Source organism: Mus pahari, chromosome 6 (assembly GCF_900095145.1).
Source record: "Mus pahari chromosome 6, PAHARI_EIJ_v1.1, whole genome shotgun sequence".
Classification (NCBI taxonomy): Eukaryota; Metazoa; Chordata; class Mammalia; order Rodentia; family Muridae; genus Mus; species Mus pahari.
Genome location: NC_034595.1, coordinates 77,560,655 through 77,585,915, shown reverse-complemented (window position 1 = coordinate 77,585,915; position 25,261 = coordinate 77,560,655). Strand labels below are relative to the sequence as shown.

At 41.7% G+C, this 25,261-nt stretch overlaps 1 protein-coding gene across 1 annotated transcript in view; it reads left to right on the top strand.

Moving 5' to 3' along the window:
- Positions 1–25,261, top strand: part of LOC110322815 (protein argonaute-4) — a 44,763-nt gene that overhangs the window by 15,159 nt on the left and 4,343 nt on the right. Inside the window, exons 4-17 of the mRNA XM_021199605.1 lie at positions 464–645; positions 810–946; positions 1,045–1,179; positions 2,154–2,241; positions 5,040–5,187; positions 5,570–5,689; positions 5,819–5,947; positions 6,139–6,272; positions 7,553–7,737; positions 9,180–9,339; positions 13,637–13,952; positions 14,085–14,219; positions 23,432–23,533; positions 23,794–23,993. Of these exons, the coding sequence (XP_021055264.1) occupies positions 464–645; positions 810–946; positions 1,045–1,179; positions 2,154–2,241; positions 5,040–5,187; positions 5,570–5,689; positions 5,819–5,947; positions 6,139–6,272; positions 7,553–7,737; positions 9,180–9,339; positions 13,637–13,952; positions 14,085–14,219; positions 23,432–23,533; positions 23,794–23,993 (2,171 nt within the window). The remainder of the gene's footprint in view (positions 1–463; positions 646–809; positions 947–1,044; positions 1,180–2,153; positions 2,242–5,039; positions 5,188–5,569; positions 5,690–5,818; positions 5,948–6,138; positions 6,273–7,552; positions 7,738–9,179; positions 9,340–13,636; positions 13,953–14,084; positions 14,220–23,431; positions 23,534–23,793; positions 23,994–25,261) is intronic.

The following is a 25,261-nucleotide window of genomic DNA, read 5'->3' as shown; positions in this document are numbered from 1 at the left end:
CTGCAATGTAGTGTATTCCTTAATTATTTATTTTAAAATTTTTATTTATTTACCTTTGTGTATGTATGTATTATGTATATATGTATGTGTATGTATATATGTATGTATGAATGTATATATGATGGGTTCATGCCTGCCATGGTGTACATAAGGAAGGTAGAGGACAACTTGTGGGAGTTGTTTCTCTCCTTCTACCATGTGGTGCCCAGGATCAAACTCACGTCATTAGGCTTGGTGGTATAGTATTTACCTACTTTTCCATCCCTCTGGCCCCTTATTTTTAATTATTGTATAATATTTTCTATTAAATTATTTATTTACTTATTGAAAATTGAATTTCCAATGGTCTGCATTTATAAAAAGTGTTAAGATAAATATCCGTTATGCATATGCCATATGGAATATTCTTGGGGTCTTTCCTACAACCATTACAAACCTGTTTGTATGTATGTATTTTCCCTAGGTTGATATGGAGGTGACCCTCCCAGGTGAGGGTAAAGACCAAACTTTCAAAGTGTCTGTGCAGTGGGTGTCAGTTGTGAGCCTTCAGCTGCTTTTAGAAGCTTTAGCAGGGCACCTGAATGAAGTCCCAGATGACTCAGTGCAAGCACTTGATGTGATTACAAGGCATCTCCCCTCTATGAGGTCAGTACCTTACTTTGGATCCCTTCCCACCAGTGTCAGCCTTTTTAACAGATTGTTCTTAGCCATACAAGAGCTCCAACATAAATCACCATTCCAACTCGATTTCAGTTCTCAAACTGACATCAAAATGTTTTGCATGAAGTTTCAAACCTTTGTCTCTTCAGGTACACTCCAGTAGGCCGGTCTCTTTTCTCACCTCCTGAAGGTTATTACCACCCTCTGGGAGGGGGCAGAGAGGTCTGGTTCGGCTTTCATCAGTCTGTGAGACCTGCCATGTGGAATATGATGCTCAATATTGATGGTGGGTTGGAACTCCATATGCTAACTCTGCTTTTTGTTCATTTAGTTTGGGTCCTTCACTTTGCCTTGATGCTTAAGTATCCTTTCTCTGTTTGTTAGTATCTGCAACTGCTTTCTACCGGGCTCAACCTATCATTGAGTTCATGTGCGAGGTTTTAGACATTCAGAACATCAATGAGCAGACAAAACCTCTAACAGACTCCCAGCGTGTCAAGTTTACCAAAGAAATTAGGGGTAGGTATTCATGAGAATGTCATCATGACTTGAGTGTAACACAGTACATGTCCTCTGGGCCTGAGCCACACAGACCTGGGCTCTCTGCCTAGCCTACATAGTCCTAGCAGTAGGACTTTGGATAAGTGCTTTAGCTGTGTTAGTCAGTGTACACTTAGACTTGAAAATACACACCAGAACATATTGATACTTATACAAACTTACTGAATGAATGAATTAGGTGAGTTATGTAGCCAGACCTGGTATCGCACGCCTGGAATCTCAGCAATCAGGAGACTGTGGCTGGAAGATCACATGATCAAGGCTAATCTGAGCTATGTAGAGAGACCCTGTCTCAAAAAAAAAAATTGGTTGAACATCTTAGATCATCTGGGACCTAATTTATCTTACTTAGCTTAGACTTTTTGCCTCTTTATGATTAAATTGTTGCCATATTCTTGTAACTCTTATTCTGTATTAAATTTTTAAATTTTTGTGTATGTGGAGAAATCTCTATTATCTGCATGAGAATTCTTTCCAGAGTAATGTACTCGTTGACTTTTTAAAACAAACAAACAAACAAAAAATCAGAGTCTCACTTCATATCTCTGGCTGTTGTAGAGCTCACTTTATAGATCAGGCTGGCCTCTAACTTATGAAGATCTGCTTTCCTCTACCTCCTGAGTGCTGGGATTAAAGATGTGTCCCACCATGCCCTGCCACTCCTTGACTTTTTTTTTTTTTTTTTTTTTTGGTTTTTCGAGACAGGGTTTCTCTGTTGTGGAACTCACTCTGTAGACCAGGCTGGCCTCGAACTCAGAAATCTGCCTGCCTCTACCTCCCAAGTGCTGGGACTAAAGGCATGCACCACCACACCTGGCTTACTCCTTGACTTTTTAAAGACAATATTTGAATCTAGTTTCATAACTATGATTTTAATTAAAGCTGATATTTTAGGTTCTCTCTCTCTCTCTCTTTCTCTCTCTCCTCTTCAGGTCTTAAGGTTGAGGTGACTCACTGTGGACAGATGAAACGAAAATATCGAGTTTGTAATGTGACAAGACGGCCAGCCAGTCATCAAACGTATGTGGATCACATGTAAAATAATATGGGAGCCATACATGACAGTTTAGTCCTGTAATCTCTTAGATGAGACTGAGGCAGGAGGATTGTTGTGAGTTTGAGTCCAGCCTGAACTATTCCAAGAGACCCTGTCTTAAATGAAAAAAAAAAATCACAAAATGAAAGAAAAAGATAACGAAAAGAAAGCCAAATTAACAGTAAAATTTGATATCAATTTGATAACAGAGGAAGCTATTGAACATCATTGGAAAAGATGGTTTTCAGGATCATAGGAATCTTGATTTACCATCAAAGCTTTAGAAGATATTTTAGGGATTTGTGATTTAGTATATCTTTTGCCTATACTAAACATAGGTTAACTTTTGTTGTTGTTGTTGTTGTTGTTGTTGTTGTTCTTGTTTTTCGAGACAGGGTTTCTCTGTATAGCCCTGGCTGTCCTGGAACTCACTTTGTAGACCAGGCTGGCCTTGAACTCAGAAATCCGCCTGCCTCTGCCTCCTGAGTGCTGGGATTAAAGGCGTGCACCACCACACCCAGGCATAGGTTAACTTCTATTTAAGAATGTAATCATTAGGACCTGGAGAGATAACCAATCCTTACAGCACCTACTCTATAGCATGAGCCCCTGAGTTTGGATCCCCATTACCCCATAAAATCTAGGCATGGTGGGGAACATTCTAGCGTGAGCAGGACAGAAATGGGAAGATCCCTGAGCTTGCTCATCAGCCAGCCCAGTCACTGGGTGCTCTTTAGGTACAGCGAGAGACTCTGTCTCAAAAAGCAAAGGGATCGAGGATGCTGCATGTTGACCCCTGGCCTCCACATGCACACACACACATGCACACATACGCTATATACATGTGCATACAAACACACCTAGGACTTTAAAAAAGGGATACAATAATTGTAATCAATTACTATCCTGTTATAGTTCTCAGTACAGGATGACTCTACTAGGGTCTAGCCATCATACAGGCCTTCACGGGAGACAGGTGCTGCTTTGAGTATTTGTGTCGTTGTCCTCCCTTCCTTTATAGCTTGATGCTACTCTCAGCTATTAGTGCGTGTCTCTAGCAGTGTGTTCTTTTCCTCTTACTCAATCTTGCTTTTCTAATCATACTTGTGATGCATCAAGTCCTGTGCCTAAGTGAGAATATGTATGGAAGTGCCCGTGAACTTACTGCATGTGGCAGATGCATTCTTGTCATCAGGATCACTAACCTTTTGTCTGACAGGAAAGATTGGCTTTTGGCTCTCCTAAATAAACAGTGTTAAATATATATAAATCTTACATGATTTGGGTTATTCAGGAATTCTTTTCTTGTTATAACTTTGTATCCATGGTTTTCTCTCCCTCTTCTTCTCCCTCACTCCCGCCTCTCTCTCCCACGCCTCTCTCTCTCTCTCTCTCTCTCTCTCTGTGTGTGTGTGTGTGTGTGTGTGTGTGTACGCGCACACACGTACACACACATCAGCATGCCATAGCATATATGTGGAAGTCGGCGGACAACTTTTAGGAGTTTTACTCTCTTTCTACCATATGACCCAGGGACTGAACTCAGGGACTGAACTCAGGGACTGAACTCAGGCTTGCAAAGTGAGGGATTTTACTTTATTTTATTTTATACCTCTTAATCTATCTTCCTAACCTGTGTATTTAGTCTTGTTGCCTCCAAACTACATAATTTGCCTTGGCTAAGAATCTCAAATCTTAGAGATCTAAAATTGTGGCCTCAATAACTATAGTCATTCATTTAGAAATAGTTTATCTTGAGCAAATAAAATTATGGGATGACTCCAAGTATACATCTCAGTAGCCAGCAAGATAGGTTGTAGAGAGGGCCAGTGCCAGCAGGATAGGCTGTAGAGAGGGCCCAGTGGTTAGAAGAACTTGTTATTCTTGTGGAAAATCAGGGTACAATTCCTAGTGCCCACATGGTAGCTCATAGCTGTCCATAACTCAAGTTCCAAGGAATCTGTCGGCCTCTGCTGGCCTCTGAGGCAACCGGTGTGCACACAGTGTACATAAATATTCCAGCCTGGCCTCAAACATGAAGTGGTTCTCTTGCCTCATTCTCTTGAGTACTTAGGGTTTCAGGTGTGAGCCACCAGACCTAGATCTTTTGTAGAAAAAAAAATTTTTTTTTGAATTAAAAGTTTTTTTCTCAGCTTCAACAAAAATTGAAATGTCGTTGGACTTGTTGTGGTACAATACTAAAATTACTCCCCTGGTGGTGCTGGAGATTGAAGAAACGGCTTTATGCACTCTGCACACACACCCTTCACCGTGCTTTGCCCCAGCCCTGACCATTGTTCTTTTTTCATTATTTGTTTGTTTGCATTCTCTTTCTCTTTCCCCCCTTCTCTCTTTCCCTCCCTCCCCACTCTTTCTCATACACACATACACACACACACACACTTGCCAGTCTTGGTAGCAAGAACCTTCACCTAATGAGCTATCGTGCTGCCTCCCCCAACCCCTTTTTGAGAGTCTTATGTAGTCCAGGCTAGCCTAAAACTTACTGTGTAAGTGAGGATGACATTGAACTCTTGATACTTCAGCCTATATCTCCTAAGGGCTTAACTATAGGCATGTACCACTGTGTTTAATTAAGTGGCTTATGGAGTGCTGCAGACCAAACACAAGACTCTGTGCATGTTAAACAAGCTTTCTACCACTGAGCCACACCTCAGCCCTTGGCCATTGTTTCTTAAGTGACTAACCAACATAGAAAATGTTAGTAGGTTTTGTTTACTTGTTAAAGAAGTAAGTTTTAAATCGACATTCTTTCTTCTAGCTTCCCTTTGCAGCTAGAAAATGGTCAAGCTATGGAATGTACAGTAGCTCAGTATTTCAAGCAGAAGTATAATCTGCAGCTGAAATACCCTCATCTCCCCTGCCTTCAAGTGGGACAAGAGCAAAAGCATACCTACCTACCACTTGAGGTAAGCCAAATGACGTTTCTTTTGCTAATCTCTTGAATTAATTTTTCTTTTAAAAAAGAAGCATTCAGACTGGGTGGGTCTGGTTGCATGCCTTTAATGAATATCAGCACTCAGGAGGCAGAAGCAGCTGGATCTCTGTGAGTTCGAGGCCAGCCTGGTATATAAAGTGAGTTCCAGGATAGCTAGGGTTACACAGAGAAACCCTGTATTTAAGAAACAAACAAACAAACAAGGTGTTATAAACTTGTGGCAGAGTTTAGTCTTCTTGAAGAATCTTGTGCATATCAATTTATTATATAACTATTTGTTCCTGGAAACAGACAAAGACTTCATGTCTAAAGCCCATTTCTATGAAACCTAGCTTCGGTCTGTCTCTCTGCAGGTCTGTAACATAGTCGCAGGACAGAGATGTATAAAGAAGCTCACAGACAGTCAGACATCCACGATGATCAGAGCCACCGCGAGGTCTGCTCCTGACAGACAGGAGGAAATCAGCAGACTGGTCAGTAAGGCGCTCTTCAAGATCAGCCATCTGTGAGCTCAAACAAACCAAAACCAAAAAAGAACAAGCAGCTCCGGAGGGGACACAGTACCTGTTTGCTCTTATAGATGCAGGCTTTCCATTCCTTAGGTGAAGAGCAACAGCATGGTGGGTGGGCCTGACCCATACCTGAAGGAATTCGGGATTGTTGTGCACAACGAGATGACAGAGCTCACGGGCAGGGTGCTTCCAGCTCCAATGCTGCAGTACGGAGGCCGGGTAAGCTGCTTCCACACCAATCAAAAATAGATACCTTTGAATTTCCCTGTAGTCAGTGCTCTCTATTGCTTCTGACTTCTACTGTACCAAATAAAGTTTTGTTTGTTCCCCCTTCAACATAAAAATGGTCTTAGATTGTAATATCTTTTCTCTTTTCTTTTGTTTCTTTTTTTTGTTTTCTGTTTTTAAAGAATAAAACAGTAGCCACACCCAGCCAGGGTGTCTGGGACATGCGAGGAAAACAGTTTTATGCTGGCATTGAAATTAAAGTATGGGCAGTGGCTTGTTTTGCGCCTCAGAAACAATGTAGGGAAGATTTGCTAAAGTGAGTATCCCGTTTTCAGCTCAGTAATACTCCTTCTAGATATGAAATACCATCTTTCTGTGTCTGTGCTGGTTCCACTGGCACCGACCCCCAATGCCCACAGTTATGTCTTCCGGCTCTACAGAAAAGACCCTGCACTGTATTGTAAACTGAGAATTCTTTGAGAGTCTGACTCAGCTTCTGCATATTTCAAGTAGGAACGGGTGACGAGATTCACCGGAAGCTGTGAAGTGGACAGAGTAGGGGCAATGCTGTTTGGAAAACGCTCCTATTCTTAGGAGGACCTTTCCATGGGCATCGCACCCTTTCCGGTAAAAATGAAAACTAGCATATTCTTGGCAATTATAACTCACTAGGTGAGCTTGTTTTGCTGCAGGAAAACTGCCTCAGAGTTGTGTCACCTCTTACAGATACACCTTCTGTGTAAGGAAGCCCATGAGAAGGGTAAAGAAAACCAAGAAACAGAACTGGGGTGAAACAAAGGAACCCTATTTGGCAAATATACAAAATCGGTTACTTTGATAATAAGTCTGATGGTTCACACCTTTAATCCCAGCACTAGGGAGGCATAGGCAGATGGGACTCTGCAACTTTAAGGCCAACTTAGTCTACATAGCAAATTTCAGGCCAGGCTAAGACTAAATAGTGAGAACCTGACTTATGCATAGATTTAAGTAATTTCTTAAATCTAAAATTTAAACTTCAAAATGAAAAAAAAAAAAAGTTGGGTTCTTGAACCAAATCTATCTTACAAGTTTGTTTCTAATTCTAAACATCCAAACTTGAATATGAAATCACGTTTACATGTTCTGAGTTGAACACAAGCTCACCTACTCTGCCTTTACCAGCCTTATCAAAATATGTGTTACCTGAAACTGGGACCCTCTTTTTTTTTTAAGTTCTGAATTACTGATTTGATTATTAAAAAAAATATTTTAAATATAAATGCTATTCTAGTCCATAAAGCTCAGCTGAACCATAACTTTTTAGAAATTAAAAATGGGGTTTGAAGATATAGCTCAGTGGTAGAATGCTTGCTTAGCATACATAGGGCTCTGGGTTTCATTTACAGTACCACAAAAAATAGTAATAAAAATTCAGACTGATATCTGTTAGCTCACTAATACTGTTTCTGTTGTTCTGTTGTTGTTTTAATATTGTTCTGTTTTAACTGCAGTGGTACAACTGCCAATCTGTTTTTGGCAACTGCAAAAAAACAGTTTGTGTTTGTTTACATGTGAAAATGAAAGTGCTGTGTACCGCTGGTTTTATCTTAACAGGAGTTTCACTGACCAACTTCGTAAAATCTCCAAGGATGCAGGAATGCCAATCCAGGGTCAGCCATGTTTCTGCAAGTATGCTCAAGGTGCAGACAGTGTGGAGCCCATGTTTAAGCATCTGAAAATGACATATGTGGGCCTGCAGCTAATAGTGGTGATTTTGCCTGGGAAGACACCAGTATATGGTATGAACACTTGTGGTTTTTCGAGACAATGTTTCTCTGTGTAGCCCTGGCTGTCCTACAATTCACCCCATAGACCAGGCTGGCATCAAACTCGCAGAGATCCACGAGCCTCTGCCTCCCGAGTGCTGGGAGTAAAAGCGTGTGCCTTTAGTATAAGAGTATAAACACATCATGTTGAATGAGAGATGATTTCAAGTCCTAGGTTCGACAGACTAAGCTAGGTGATTGCACAGTTCCAGCTGTGCAGTGCTAGCGGGCTAAGCCCCTGAGACTCGTGTGCACAGGCGGGTAGCTCAGTGGTAGAGTACTTTGCTTCCCCAGCTCCCTGCAACATTGAAAAATGGTGGGGTTGGGGCATGATAATATGTTCTTCTATTCTTTCCTCTCTTCTCCCCCAACCTTTCTCCCCTTTTCTGTTGAGACAAGATTTTATGTAGGCTGGCCTTGAACTCATGTGATAGAGAATGACCTTAAACATTGAATCCTCCTATTTCTACCTCCCAAGTCCTGGGATTCTAGGAATGTAACTCTACAACTGACTTATGTGGTACTGGGGATTGAACGCGTGGCTTCATACATGGTAGGGAAGCACTCTATCAACTGAACCACATCCAGGCCAAGATTCGTTTCTTATTCTTCTTTTCTGTCTATTCTCAATAGTCAATGGCCTCTGCTCCATGTAACCACACCCTTCTCACTCTAAGACCCAACTTAGTAGAGCAAACACTGTTTAGAAGGTTACTGGACACCATGTTTTTCTCTCTACATCTGGATACAACTAGCCTTACCCAACCTGGTGGGCCATCCTGCTGTGTGGGCCATCCATAGTCCAGGTGCTGGAGACGCAGAACATTCTAGTGGAAAGCACTTAGGAGTGTCAGAACGGGGCAGTAGACTGGAGTTGGGGCTGCTGCCTCTAGAAGAAGGTATGGTAAGTTTGTATCTGCTGTGAGATGAGTGACAGACAGGCTCTTCTCTTGGTGACCATCTGAGTCAGACTGTAAGGTCACACAGCCCTTAAGCTTCATCACACACCTCTAATCCTCTCCATCTGTGTCTTTTGTCACCTTTTATTAATCTTTAATGTTTAGGGGAACAAAGTAAAACTGAGAGGGTGGTGTGTGCTCTGAGGAGGGTGGAGCTAGGAGATTAATTCCTTCACCAGACCAGTTCTGAGGGATAAGAAACCTCAGGGGACCTAGCAAGTGGAGGCAGGCAGCACCAGAAGGGTAAAGGAAGTGGGCTGGCTTTCAGAGCTGCAGCCAGGAGAAAAGGAGAGGCTGCTCTGAGGGTTTAGCAGGAAAAGTGCTGGCACCTGACCCTCGCTGGGAGCCCTGTGTGCAGGCCCTAAACGTTAAATGTTCAGGGCTTTGCCCTTCACTTACAGTAATCGGGTGACTAAGCATTTCAAAGACAGCTAATTTATTGACTTGTTTTTATAGCGGAGGTGAAACGCGTTGGAGATACCCTTCTAGGTATGGCCACACAGTGTGTCCAGGTCAAAAATGTTGTGAAGACCTCGCCCCAGACCCTTTCCAACCTTTGCCTGAAGATAAACGCAAAGCTTGGAGGGGTTAACAATGTGCTTGTGCCTCACCAAAGGTAAGACCAGGGCTTCTCCTTCCTACTAAGCGAAAGTATGTGATTTATGACGAGGAATACACTTTCCAGCCAGATAGGACAGTACACACCACCGTTACTTGGGGGAAAAGAAGGCAGGGGGATCGTAGGATCGTGAATTTCATGCCAGACTAGAGTACATATCAAGGCCTTGTCTCAAAAAAACAAAAACAAACAAAAAAAAAACAAAATTAAAATAAAAACAAATGAAACCCCCAAGGATTTATTTGCCAGGTGATAGTCCATATTTTAATCCCAGCACTCAGGCGTCTGAGGCAGGCCATTGAGTTCCAGGCTTCCTTACCTACAGAGTGAGCTCCAGGCTAGCCAAAGCTACACAGTGAGACCCTGTCTCAAAACAAAACAAAAAATAAAACCAAGGTCTGAGATGTGGCTGAGTGGGAGAACAATTGCCTAGTGTGTGTAAGGCCCTGGGTCCCATTCCCACCAGTGCAAAGCAAAGAAACAAACATCTCAAACATGCATCTATCTCAATGGCTGTTTCTTATGACATGTATGTAAACACATGTTCCCACTGCCAGTAAGACTTGGAGCATTTCCAGACTCTATCAAGCTCTCTCTTGTCACTCACTCCAGAGCTAACTCCCAGGGCCAGGGCTAGCGCTTACTTATTACATGAAACCCTGAGTAACAGGTAAACCCAAAAGAAACTATCCCTCTGACCTGTCATATAGATTTGCTTACAGTTGCCTTCCTGTAAGTGGAGTCACTGGGGCAGTATTCTTTGTTTAGTTTGTCTTCCTTTTTCTTCTCTATTTTCCCTTTTTTTTTCAAAACAATGTAGCTTTAGCTGTCCTGGAACTCACTCTATAGACTAGGCTGGTCTCAAATTCACAGAGATCTGCCTGCCTCTGCCTTCAGTGTGCTGGGACAAAAGGAGTGTAACATTCTGTCAGGCTTATCTTCCTTTTCTTAACATTATGTTTATGCAATTCACCAACATTGTTGCATTTAAATAGTTTTCATTGTTATGGATTACTTTATTAAGTAGGTAAAATTCACATAATTTTGTTTGTTCTTTGATCAATATTATATATTCATTGTGCAGTTCTACAGTATTGATAGATATAAGCATTGTTTCTTTTGTGTGGGACTCCAGGTGTGCAATTTCTGGATTACAGAGAATGAGTTATAGAGAATACACAGATTTAGCCTTATCAGATGTAGTCAGGCATTTTCTAACCTGTCTATCCCAATTTACATTTCCATTGAGAGTTCCAGTTCTTCCATACCATTATCAATACTTGGCAATATCGGTGCTTTTAATTGTAGCCATTTTTATGAAAAGCAATAGTATCTTACCATGGTTTTAATTTGCTTTACTCTGATTGATGATGATAAGCATGTTTAAGGTTAACTTTGGGCATCTTTTGTAAGGTGCCAGTTCAGTTCTTTTATTTATTTATTTAATTTAATTTTTGGTATTTCGAGACAGGGTTTTTGTAAGGTGCCAGTTCGGTTCTTTTATTTTATTTTATTTTATTTATTTATTTTATTTAATTTTTGGTATTTCGAGACAGGGTTTTTGTAAGGTGCCAGTTCGGTTCTTTTATTTTATTTTATTTTATTTATTTATTTTATTTAATTTTTGGTATTTCGAGACAGGGTTTTTGTAAGGTGCCAGTTCGGTTCTTTTATTTTATTTTATTTTATTTATTTATTTTATTTAATTTTTGGTATTTCGAGACAGGGTTTCTCTGTNTAGNCCTGGCTGTCCTGGAACTCACTCTGTAGACCAGGCTGGCCTCGAACTCAGAAATCTGCCTGCCTCTGCCTCCCAGGTGCTGGGATTAAAGGTATGCACCACCACATCCGGCTGCCAGTTCAGTTCTTTTGTCTATCTGTATATCTGGTTATTTTTTTGTTTGTTTTAGGATAGGATCTCAAGAGTTTCATGTAGCCTAAAATGGTCTAGAGATAATTAACAGAAGATGACCTTGAACGTCTGTCTTCTGATTTATTACTAGTTTGCTTGTTTATTAATTTATTTGAGACAGAATCTGTACTGTCCAGGCTTGTCTTAAAGTGAAGGGGTTGGTTGGAGAGATGGATCGGCAGTTAAGATCTCTTACTGTTGCAAAGGATCCAAGTTCAGTTCCAGGCACCCACATCAGGCAGCTCACAACTGTCTGTAACTGTAGTTCCAGGAAATCTGAAACCTCTGAGGGCATGCATACATGTAGTGCACATAAACTTACATAGGCACATACATGCAATTAGAAAACAAATCTTGCCAGGCTTGGTAGTGCACACTTTTAATCAGAGGAGTTGGAAGGCAGAGCCAGGCGAAATCTGTATGAATTCAAGGCCAGCCTAGTCTACATAGTGAGGTCCAGGATAGCCAGGGCTACATACTGAGACCCTGCTTAAGTGATCTTGTTTCACAAGTAGCTGAGATTACAGGCTTGTGCTACTATATCTACATCTGAGTGGGGAGGGGGATAAAGCAACAGATTTTGTAAGGCTGAGGCTGTAGCTTGGTGGTAAGCAGTTGCCTAGCATTTCACAGGCACATACTCCAGTACCACAAGCAAAGGGAAGATAAGGGGAGGAAGGGAAGGGAGGGAAGAGGGGCCTGGGCTGATACTGAACTTCTGGCTAAAGCAGTTTTAACTTCCTGAGCAGCTGGAACCTCAGATGCCTACTACATGGCTTCTTTGCCCGTTTTTATATTGCGTTATGAGATAATGTTATTGATTTGTAGTCACAGTTTTATGTAGTTCTGGTTATAAGTCTTTGATAGCATACAGGTATTGCAGCTATGTTATCTGTGCTGTGCTTTGTATCATACTCTGATAAGCAAATTTATTTTTGTTATTTAATCTGTTATTGTTGTTATTTAATTTTGGGGTTTTTTTGAGACAGGGTCTCATATAAAGCCCTATAGCTGGTCTGGAATTCACTACATTGACTTGACTTCAGGCTAGCCTCAAACTTGTAGTAATCCTCCTGCCTCTGCTTCTGGACTGCTGGAGTGCCTATTGGCATGTCCAACTCTAAGTAGTGACGTTTAAGGAACACTTTGTGGTACTGCTGCTGGGTGTCAGCCTCTGCATCCGCCCTCCATCACTGAGCCATCGCCCCCTGGCCTGCCTCAGAGAGGCCTGATGAGACTGAGTTCTCTCCGAGCCAAGTGATAGGCTTTTGTTTAAGTTTCGACTGCTCAGATTAGTTTGGGAGTAACCATACACTAAGGCAAGATGGTTCTGGGGTAAACACAGTACTGGCAAGGATTGAGAGATTTGGGGATTGCTGCCTATGTGAATTTTTAAGATATCTGGTCCTCAGTTCCTTGTCTCTGAAGATAATAACATCTGCCTTTCAACTCCAAAATACCATTTTTATATGAGCTCTTAGATGTGAAAAGTTTCACTAAGGGCTGTAGTCTGTAGCCTTGGCCACTGCTGTATTAGACAGAAGGTGAAGCTGAAACCTTTCATACAGTTCTCATCTTTGTCCTCAGATAAAAGAACTAGGACACTGAATGAATTTGTATTTTCAACAAATATTTATCAAATGCCAAGTATGAGCTAAGCAACATTCTAGGTACTAGTAATGACCAAAATATAACAAAATACCTACTCTTTTCTCTTTTAAGATTTATTTACTTATTTTTGTATATGAGTGCTCTATCTGCATATCTGCCACTGCATACCAGAAGAGGGCATCAGATCCCACTACAGATGGTTGTGAGCCACCATGTAGTTGCTGGGAATTGAACTCAGGACCTCTGAAAGAACAGCCATCTCTCCAGCCCCCAAATTCCTACTCTTTGTTTGTTTGTTTGTTTGTTTGTTTGTTTGAGACAGGGTTTCTCTGTGTAGCCCTGGCTATCCTGGAACTCACTCTGTAGATCAGGCTGGGTTCGAACTCAGAAATCCACCTGCCTCTGCCTCCCAAGTGCTGGGATCAAAGGTGTGTGCCACCACTGCCTGGCTCCAAAATTCCTATTCTTGTAGAGATTATATTTGTGTAGGTGTATATGCAAATAAAAATAAATAAAATATATGGTTTAAGTGATAAATAGTATGTATAAAAATTAAGCATATATAATATAAATAAATATAGCATAAGTCTATATGAAACACATAAGAATGGATTTGATTCCCTTCTTCTAAATTTCACAATCCTAAGAGAGTTGGTTTTTGGAAGGTTAATGGGCAGAGGGTCCTCGTTTCTAAGATTATACCTGCAGTTATCTCTGCTGATGTATTTTTCTAGACTCACTGAGTGCCACTGTCTTCTTAAATTCGGACAGGCCCTCAGTGTTCCAGCAGCCTGTCATTTTCCTGGGAGCAGATGTCACTCATCCACCTGCTGGGGACGGGAAGAAGCCTTCTATTGCAGCCGTGGTGGGCAGCATGGATGGCCATCCCAGCCGGTACTGTGCCACGGTCCGGGTACAGACATCTCTACAGGAGATCGCCCAGGAGCTCCTCTACAGCCAGGAGGTCGTGCAGGACCTGACGAGCATGGCTCGGGAGCTGCTGATTCAGTTCTATAAGTCCACGCGCTTCAAGCCCACACGCATCATCTACTACCGCGGAGGGGTATCCGAGGGACAGATGAAGCAGGTGCTCCCATCAGCCCAGGGCCATCCTACCAGCACTCTGACAGAGCTCCCTCCTTCCTGCCACTGGAGACCCGAGACCTGAGGGATTCTAGGCAAGTTCTCCATGAAATAAAATTCCCCTTCTATCTCCTAGGTAGCTTGGCCGGAGCTAATAGCAATTCGAAAGGCATGTATAAGCTTGGAGGAAGACTATCGGCCAGGAATAACCTACGTTGTGGTACAAAAGAGGCACCACACACGACTCTTCTGTGCAGATAAAACGGAAAGGGTAAGGAGATGCGCTGTGAGCTTCCTCACCTGGCTATGTGGCTGTGGGGAGATGTCTACAGTATCCTCTAAAACACCTGTGTCTAATAATAACTTAATACATATGATAACCACAGTTGAATTTAGATGACCAGTTCTAGATAGCACAAGTGTTAAGCATGAACATTTTTCTCATGTGACCGAAATGCTGGTGTCTAGAGTTTTGGAGAGGGCATTGGAGAATTGTAGATTAGTTACTTTTGTTATCACTGTAACAAAACCCTGGACAAAACCTTGACTTTGGCTTGCAGTTTGAGGGTATAGTCTATCATGACTAGAAAGTCATGTCGTCAGGAGCTCCAGGCAGCTGCTTATAGTACATCGGTCAACGGTCTGGAGAGCAAACCCGGAATTTCACATGTGGGTTTTGCTGCTTGTTACTGCTGATGCATGAGTGATAGTTCTAGGGAATAAAGCAGAATCACCTCAGTGATTTTATATCAGTTTAGGGAATTACTGGGGTATCTACTTGGAAAAATTATGATGTCATACTTATTAATCACAGGCAAGAGACTTTAATTCTCAAAGCCACAATGAAAATTTATGATAATTGACTTAAGATTTTTCATTTATGTGTGTATGTATGCATGCATATATGTATATATGTATGTGTGCATGCATGTATATATATGTGTGTATTATTTACTTACCTATTTGCGTGTGTGTGTGTGTGTGTGTGTGCGCGCGCGCATGCATGTGCATGTATGTGAATATCTGTAGGTGCGTGTATCTGTACATGCATACGGAGACCAAAAGCAAGCATTATGTGTCCCCCTCTACTAGTCTCTGCTTATTTATTTGAAGCAGGGTTTTCCCTGAACTGAGGCTTGCATTTTCTTGGTTAGGCTGGAAGCCAGTGAGCCCCAGTGTTCTTCCTGCCTTGGTCCCACTTCAGACCTAGCGTTCCAGGCATTTCCTGAGACACCAGCCCTTAGGGTTATGAAGCACGTGCTCTTAAATGCTGCGCTGTCTCTCCAGCTCCAGACTTTGGAGTTGTCAGTTTTATGTTACTGTGAGAGCAGCCTGCATTCTGTAGTAAATGTGCTTTAATAGTGATCTCTTATAATGTCGCCAGTGTCATAGGAGTAAACAGTAGGCAGTCTACAGTGTGCTATACTGCTAAGCTATAATATTCAGAAGGTTAGATAGGTTAGGTGAAATCTTCATTTACAATGACCTTATTGGACATAATCCCTTCATAAATCGAAGAGCATTTGTATTCTTACCTGTGAAATGTGATAGTGAACATCTAGGCATGTTGGTTCCACAGCTGTAGTTCCAGTAGTTGGGAGGGTAAAGCAAGAAGATCTTGAGTGGCAGGCTAGCCTGAGTTATCCTGTCTCCAAAGAAAGAGCAAGTGCAGGAGATGTAGCTAGCACACACAAAGCCCTGCATTCAGTTCCTCAGAACTGAATATCTTCAGTGACATAGCACATCCAAGGCTTGCTTAGGCCGCATGAGGCCCTGGCTAAGAAAACAAAACACAGCAAAGAGGAATAAAATCTATTTCAAGAGGTATGATAAAGATTAAATTAAAGCCGGGTGTGGTGGTGCATGTCTTTAATCCCAGCTCTTGGGAGGCAGAGGCAGGCAGATTTCTGAGTTCGAGGCCAGCCTTGTCTACAGAGTGAGTTCCAGGACAGCCAGGGCAACACAGAGAAACCCTGTCTTGAAACAGACAAACAAACAAACAAAAGATTAAATTAATAAATGAGTGTTGATTTGGGGTATAATTACTAGCCCTTGATAAAAAACATTTCTATTTATTTTACTTATGATTTAATATTTATGTTTAAAGTGGGAAAGTTCCAAGAGTATACTATTGGCTGGCTGCTTTCTGGATACTTTCGATGATACTATTTCATTTGAGCAGTCCTGCTCTCCCTCAGGCCTAGGAAGGATCAGACCTGTTCTGCTGCTTGGTCATCAAGCTTGCTGTCCCCTCCCATTGTTTTCCAGGACAAAAGTTGTCTCTTTTCCAGGAACAAGATGTCTGGTTTTGGTTTCTGAGTTTCAGCAGGCAGGCGTTCTTTTCCCCATCATGCCCAGGTCTGCCAGCCAGTTTACAGTAAATCTTTGTCCTCCAGCTGCTCTAGCTCTGACTCTGAATTCTTAGACTTTGCTAATATAGATCGTCTGAATACTTGCCTGAAATTGAAGCAGGAAATATCCTGCCACCCATCTTGTATTGCCATGGTTTCCTCTCTGTCCCGATGTAAACTTGCTGTCCATGCACTTACTGTGAAGTGGAGAGGAAATTCAGGACCTGGATTGTTGTACCCCTACCCTCAGAGCTGGGAATATAACACAGGGCCTCAAATAGATTTGCAAGCAGTTTACCTCTGAACTGTTGCCAGACCCTGAATTATTTTTCTATCCTATAGCTCTGTTCTTTGCCATCATTCAGGATCGATGCTCCGGTTCTGTAGTTTACTTTATAGCCTGACCAATATCTGCAGTTCTCTTGCTTGCCTCCAACTCCAGAATACATCTACTTGCTCATTTGCTTTGCGCTGACTCTGACTGATGGGAGTTGCTGGCTGAACAAATCATTTATTCAGTCATGAGCCATGTTATACACACATGAGAGCAAATCTTAAACCTTGGATGTTGTGAATCTTTTCTCATTGTTCTATTCCCCATTAAGTGTTTAGCGCATTTTTAAAAAGTCCTATCCATGATGTCTTAATGATAACGAAGCTATACCTTCTTCAGTGTTGTGGTGGGCATGGCTGCCTTCAGAATCCTACCTCTGCTGTCTGGGAAGCTAGGACCTAGAAGGCATGGATTTTGTCAGTTGCTTACCTATCCTCTACCTTCCAGTGTGATCTGTGCTTCCTTATCTCCTCCCTCACCTCTCAGGCTAGTCTCCACATCTGTGCCTGTGACTCAGTGCTTTCTGCCGCACTAGTTAGTTAATTTCCTGTGTATGTTTGTGTGTGAGTAGGTCAAAGGACAAGTTCTATCTAGGTTTCAGAGATGGAACACAGGTCATCAGCCACTCAGCCAGCTCACAGGCCCTCATCTTCCTTATTCCATGGCTGCCTTCTTGTGTTCCACAAGTTGTTCAGTTCTTCCTCAATTCCTCCAGTCAACATTTGGTAACTGCTGGTAACTCTCGCTGGCTACCTTTTCTTTTTTTCCTCTTATAAATTCCCTTTTAGAAGAACAGTCACTTGACATGCTGTCTGTTTCCTCACATCAGACTTCATACTGGGATTTTCAGGAAGTAGGAAGTTGAAGAGAGAACTAAATTTGTGCCTCTGTGCCTTGTTCATCTCCAACCAGGTCAGATTCCCACAATGACCTCTTAGCCACACTTAAGACAGCACAGCCTTCTCTGGCTTTAGTAATATGAATTTCTAGGCTTCCTACCTGACTCTGCAGTCAGATTCCCTTTGCTTAAAAAGAATTAGATTTGTTTATCTTATTGTATGTGTATGAGTGTTTTTGCTCCACGTATGTATGTGCGCCACATTCATGCCTGATACCCGCAGGGGTCAGAAGGGGCTAGGGGGACCGATCCATGGGGCGTGCCATTACAGATGTTTCTGAGGAGTGTAGATGCTGAGAATCAAACCTGGATCTACTGAAAGACCAAGTGCTCTTAACCACTGAACCAGCTCTTCAGCCCTTTCCTGACTTCTTCCTGTTCTCAATTTGAACTCATCCACTTTTCCAGGCTCACTTGTTTATCAACACCAAATCCATATTTCTACCTTGTACTGCTCTATCTGACTCCTGATTTGTATTTTGAATTTTACAATTATTATTATTGTAATAATAAATTATTATTATTTATTATTACAAGATATTTTCCCTTAGCTGCTCTGTGAGCATTATATCATATCAGTCTCCACAGGTCCTGCTGTGTAGTGATGATAACAACAACCCATCTTTGTGGCTTACAATGATTCATTTCTTGCTCATGTTACACATTCACTGTGGCCTGCTGCAGCTGTGACTCTGTTGTCCTCCCTTTGGAACCTAGGCTGACAGAGCCTATCTGGAATCTTGCCAGTCAGTGTAGCAGAAGGGACAAAAGAAAAGTCAAGCTGAGTGCTGGCTCTTAAGGCTTCTGCCCAGAAGTAGCACATTTTGAGCCACATTTTATTATCAAAGCAATTTACATGGCCACTCCTGTGGTAGCTGGGTGGAACTTTATAATCTTCTTCAGGGAGGGGTACAGAAATATTTGGCATTAGTGATACAGTCTACCATAGCATGTCAAGGAAAACACGTCTAAACCTCCCACTTATTGCTTAATCCCCATCCAAACCTCTCCTACTTCTCCTTAGATTCTGTTGCTTGGCATCAGAATCACTGTGTTTTATGCTAGCCAAACTACAAACTTAGAGTCATTTTTAAATTCTTCTCCTGCCTTATTGTCCCTGCCACGTCCAGTTTGCCAAATAGCCTTCTGTGTTCTGCCCCCAAATCTCTCTCTCCTACCCTAGGCAGGAGACTCGTGGCAGTCTCTGTTGCCATTGCTCCTTCATCCTGCTCTCAAGGGTTGGGCTCTAAAACACACCCCACTGCTCAGAAGGCTCCAAGTGTCCTCCAGTGCTTACAAGACACCTTCCTTTGCTCCTTCATGTTTTCCCTGGGGAGCCAAAACAGCACATTCATTTCTCCTTCCACTGTGTCCTCACTGTATCTCCCATTTCCACTGCATTCCTTTATCTGGAATGAGCACATCTATCCCAGTCCTTTTGTTGTTTATGTTAAGGTACACTATGAGTGCCTTTTTAGATGACAGTCGGACTTTATGAGACTAATGCATATAGTTCTTTTTTTATTAGATATTTTCTTCATTTACACTTCAAATGCTATCCCGAAAGTCCCCTATGCCCCCCCCCACTCTGTTCTCCAACCTACCCACTCCTGCTTCCTGGCCCTGGCATTCCCCTGTACTAGGGCATATAATCTTTGCAAGACCAAGGGCCTCTCATCCTATTGATGGCTGATTAGGCCATCCTCTGCTACATATGCAACTAGAGACACGAGCTCTGGGGGTACTGGTTAGTTCATATTGTTGTTCCTTCTATAGGCTTGCAGACCCCTTTAGCTCCTTGAGTACTTTCTCTAGCTCCTTCATTGGGGGCCCTGTGTTCCATCCAATAGATGACTGTGCGATCTAATTCTGTGTTTGCCAGGCACTGTCACAGCCTCACAAGAGATAGCTGTATCAGGGTCCTGTCAGCAAAATCTTGCTGGCATAATGCATATAGTTCTGTTTACACCGATTCTTTTTTTTTTTTTTAATGGTGTTGGACACTGAATCTAAGGTCTCATACATATAACAAGTACGCGGTCACCCAAGCCCCTTTTACCTTACATTTTGAAACAAGGTCTCACTAATTTACCTAGATTGATCTTGAAGTCCCTCTGTAACCTGAACAGTCCTTAACTTTGAGATCCTCCTGCTTCCATTTCCTGGCTGGTCAGGCTCACAGGTCGGTGTCACCAGAAAAGTCTTTTGTACTCAATCCTTTTCTGACCCTAACTTTTGATTAAGCAACAATGATAGGAATTTATTTCTTGTTTATAGTTTTGCCTCTTCCAGGGTGCCGTATAAATATGAATAGAAACATGTAGCTTTTGAGTTTGGCTTTTCTTATTTAATATAGTATATTGAGGTGTTACCCTTTGATGAGTTCAGACATGACAATATGGATGAGCTACAGTTTATCCATTATCTTGGGTTCAGGGTGCATCTAGTGTTTTCAGACTTTATCCCACTCTATTTATTCATTTATTTAGAGACAGCATTTGCTGTGTACCCAAGATGGCCTCCTGAGTGCTGAGAGTTCTGGTGTGTGCTGCTGTACCAGGCTCTCTTTCCTTTTCAACTCCTCCTTAAGCTATAAAACACAATGCGATTACTCCCTCCCTACCAGCAATTCTAGTGCCCTTACCTGCATCACTTTGTACCAAAGTGCGTTTGTCGTGGAAGTTCATTCATTCATCCATTCTGCCATTGTCTCAACATTTGCAAAGCCTAACTTGGGTGCTCAAACAATAATTGTTGAGTTTAGTGAGTCTGGTTCCCATTCCCCCAGGCATTATACAGACATAGCTTTAGGTTTTTAATCTGTAGAACTCTAGAGTTTGTTTCTGTTGTTTTGTTTTTTGGATTTTGTTTTGTTTTGTTTTGTTTTTGAAGACAGGGTTTCACTGTGTATCCCTTACTGTCCTGCAATTCACTCTGTAGACCAGGCTAGCTTCAAACTCAAAGATCTCCCTGCCTTTGCCTCCTAAGTGCTGGCATTGAAGCTGTGTGCCACTACCACTTGACATCCCTAGAGAATTTTTAAAAAGATATTCTGTGGTTAAATAACTTTGGGAACATCATCTATTTTGTTGTCTTCTTAAATATCATACCCGATTAAACAGTGGTTTTGAGTAATTACATATTAGAAAAGTTGTGTGTGTGTGTGTGTGTTTTACTAGAATCTGAAGCTACAGCCTCACATGTGGCAAGCATGTGCTATCCTCTGAGCTATATTTCTCTCTCTAAAAAAGCCTTATGCCAGGCGGTATTGGTACACGCCTTTAATTCCAGAAGTTGGGAGGCAGAGGCAGATGGATTTCTGAGTTCGAGGCCTGCCTGGTCTACAAAGTGAGTTCCAGGACAGCCAGGACTATACAGAAAAACCCCGTCTCGGGAAAAAAAAAAGGCCTTATAAAAACTGTGCTTTAATGCAAAAGTCCTCAAATTTGACAAAAAACACTTAAGCACACTATAAAAACTCATATTCCTACAGGACACATTTCAGGAAAGATGCTAGACACAGTGTGTACTTGTTTCCTTTATTCACGGGGGATAGAAGACTTCCTAGTGGATGCCTGAAACACACATATACACACATACTGTACACAACACATACTCACACAAAACATATACACACACACTCCATACCCCACATACATAAACATACAACACATACACATAATGCTCATACACATAACACACATACAACATATATACACAACAAACACACACAGCACACATACTGCATCTAACACATACACACACAACATATATACACAACAAACACATACCACACAACACACACTGCATATAACACACACACAACATATACACCCCTACACACACAACACACATACATATATGTTCAATATATACACATAATATACATACACATGCACAACATATAACATATACAACAAAGAAGCACACACCACATCACACACACACACAATACGCACATACACAATATACACACACACCACAATACACTTTTTTCTAAGCATATATGCCTGTTATGGCATTTAAACTATAATTTAGGAATAGTATAGATCAATAATAATAAAAGGAAGCCATAAGCTGTAATAAAATTATGTGAATCAGACATGGTATCTCAAACCTGTAATCTTAGCACTCAGGAGACTGAGATAAAAGAACTGTAGGTTCAAGACCACCCATACTATTGAATGGCAGGCCATCCTAAGTGATACAACAGATATTGTCTCAAAAAACAAACACGGAGGTAACAAAAGCAACATACTTTATTGTCTCTCTAAAGTATCTCCATTTCCCAAAGCACTGTGCTAATATTTTGAGCATTGGTTAACCACAAGTAACTGAAGCCATAACTTGAGATAAGCAGGAATTACTGTAACTCAGTATACTTTCTCTGCTTCAGCTAGATACCCAAGCTTGATATGAATTTGAAGGAAGAATGCTCTGTATTCCAGGTTCTTATACGCATTGTTATGTATTTCACAGCTGGAAGGAAGGCATACTAGTTAGAAAGTAGTCAAATAAACCCTATGGAAACATATGCCTCTGTGCTATTAAACTTTCTCACAGTAAAGCTGACAGAAACAAAATTTAATTTATGCTGTTCAGTGCATTTCTGGAGTGCCTGATCCCCCTTCTAGAGCCTTAGGGTTTTAGAAATGCAAAAGGTCATGACCTGATTTTTTTTTTAATAGATGATTAGATTGGGGAACAAAGATATTCTGCTTTATTCAAGACTGAGTGCTGACTGGCCTGGCTCTGAACTATCTTCTCAGTCTCCATGTCATCAGAGGCTTCTGATAATCATGTGCTAGAACTTCTATATAGACATAGACAGACAGACATAGACATAGACATAGACATAGACACAACATAGAAAAAGATGTAGACATAAACATAGCCAAAGACATAGACGAAGACAAAGACATAGACGAAGATGAAGATGAAGACAAAGATATAGACATAGACATAAAGACATGGACATGGACATAGACAAAGACATAGGACTGAGCATATAAACATTAGTTTTGTTGAACCTGGTGAACCAGTTCGAAGACCTTCATCTTTTCTTTTACTGAAAGCTTTGTGTGTTGGAGGTTCTTTTTCTTTCAGATGGGGAATGAAGGTCATTTTTTTCTGGAAAAGTTTGTCTTTTTCTCTTTGCTGCAGTGCCGGGGATTGAACCCAGGGTCTTCCTCACACTCCTGCTAAGCAATCATTCTATAGCTGAGCCACATTTCCATTCCTTAAATGCTGTTTTCCTGCTGGGCGTAGTAGCGCACTCCTTTAATCCCAGAACTCGGGAGGCAGAGGCAGGCGGATTTCTGAGTTCGAGGCCAGCCTAGTCTACAGAGTGAATTCCAGGACAGCCAGGGCTACACAGAGAAACCCTGTCTTGAAAAAAAAAAAAAAAAAAAAAAAAGATGTTTTCTCCTTCTCTGCCTACAGAGTGTCATCTGTAAACATGTGGCAATATTGATGCACTAAACTATAGATAAAGTTATTATTCTGATTCCCAAAAAAGGCTCTGGAGACTTGTTTGAGAATATGCTTTTAGGATAAAAGGTTGGGCTAAGGAAAAGCTATAAAGGGACCCAACTTTTTGTTGTTGTTTTTTAATTTTAGTTAGAGGCAGGGTCTCACACAGTAGCCCAAGCTGACCTTGCTGACTTTGCTGACCTTGAACTCAGAACAATCCTCCTGCCTTGGCTTCCCAAATGCTGAGGTTATAGGTATGAATCACCATGTCTGGCTTAATATCTTGAATTAATCTAGTTTTGAGACTTTGCATAGCAGCAATCTACTAAGGTATTGCCAATTAATGTGTCAAAGGAAAGAAGTGGCTTTAAACCAGCTTGTTGTTTAGATGGTTAATTGTATTTTTAAAAATTGTATCTTTTTAACAGGTGGGGAAAAGTGGCAACGTCCCAGCAGGCACTACAGTGGACAGCACCATCACACATCCATCTGAGTTTGACTTTTACCTCTGTAGTCATGCAGGAATTCAGGTAATTTGGAAACTAGTCCAGATCTTTGACCTGATAGGAAAATGCCTGCCAGCTCAGCAGCTGCTTGAGTAGACTTGTCGTCAAGCGCTGTGCCCAGCTTTGTGGACTGCTGTGTTTCAGGGCTGCTATGCCGGGACTACATGTAGGTATGGGGTGAGGCAGCAATACTGTTGAGCTTAATAATTAGATTTCAGTTCCACTTGTCTCTTAGGAAGCTGAGTCCTGCTAGAAATGCATTAATCCTAAAACTCTCCCTCCAGGGAACCAGCCGTCCTTCACATTACCAGGTCTTGTGGGATGACAACTGCTTCACTGCAGATGAACTACAGCTACTGACTTACCAGCTCTGTCACACTTACGTGAGGTGCACACGCTCCGTCTCCATTCCTGCCCCTGCATATTATGCCCGGCTTGTAGCATTCCGGGCAAGGTATCATTTGGTGGATAAAGATCATGACAGGCAAGTTCCTCAATAAAAGTCCCTTCCAGTTGTAGAAGCATGTTTTTAAAAACAAGCTTTACAGAAAACCCCTTTAAAGATTTAAACGTCTTTTTAAGGTTTAGCCTGCAAGGAACAATTAAAACTGCACGAGGCTTTGAGAACTTTTACTGTGACTCCTGGTCCAAGAAGTACTCAAACTTGTTTAAACTTGTGTCTCTAACGGAGTCTCATTTGGAGCTGCCTGTGGTTTGACATAGAACTAACTGCATTTCAGTTCTGCTGAAGTCCCAGGCAGCCTCAAAAGGTGGTGGGCAGAGCACCCTGGCTCTAGTCAGAGTAGTCACAGACCATGCATTCCACTTCATGCATGAAGGAGTCCTACTGTGCTCATTTTGCTTCCAGTACAATCCAGAATTGACCAGAGTAAGTCGGGGCTTATTAGGAAACAGAAGTGATTATCTTCATTCCCAGATAGGGATCTCAAGAGACTCAGACATTTGACCTGTTACTGAGCTACTAATAAATGGCCAAACAAGCTCTTTGTATTATTTTTCTTTCCCAAATGGCCATTTGTGAAGTGTAGCAGTTTCTGGGCTCTTCCCCAAGTCTTAATTCGGTTGCTAAATAGTAGACATTCCACTGCAAGTCTATTTCTGTAAGGGATTGAAATATACACTATTACAGAAAGCTCCCAGCTGTGGCTTTACACTTTGCACTCTTTAATATATATTCACCCATGCAATACATTTATTTGGTACTATATTCTTAGTACTGTGCTAGGTACTAGAAAATGCCGAGATTAGTAAGCCAAGTTTCTTGCCTGTGGGATTTTATGTTTCAGTTTGGAGGTGATAAAAGTGAATACAAAACTGACAAGTAGCTGGGCGGTGGTGGCACACACCTTTAATCCCAGCACTTGGGAGGCAGAGGCAGGCGAATTTCTGAGTTTGAGGCCAGCCTGGTCTACAGAGTGAGTTCCAGGACAGCCAGGGCTACACAGAGAAACCCTGCCTTAAAAAACCAAAAAAACCCAAAAAAACAAAAAACAAAACAAAAAACAAAAACAAAAACAAAAAAAACAAAAACCAAACAAAACTGACAAGTAGTCTAACTCATTGTAGATAACCATGCAGTGGGAAATCAGAGGAAAGGTTGCTAGAGACTTTATAGCTGGGTGGGCAGGGCTTAGCTTTACAAAGGAAAGAGGATTTTCCAGACAGGGGGAACAGTAGACAGAAAGGAGAGAGAGAGAGAGAGAGAGAGAGAGAGAGAGAGAGAGAGAGAGA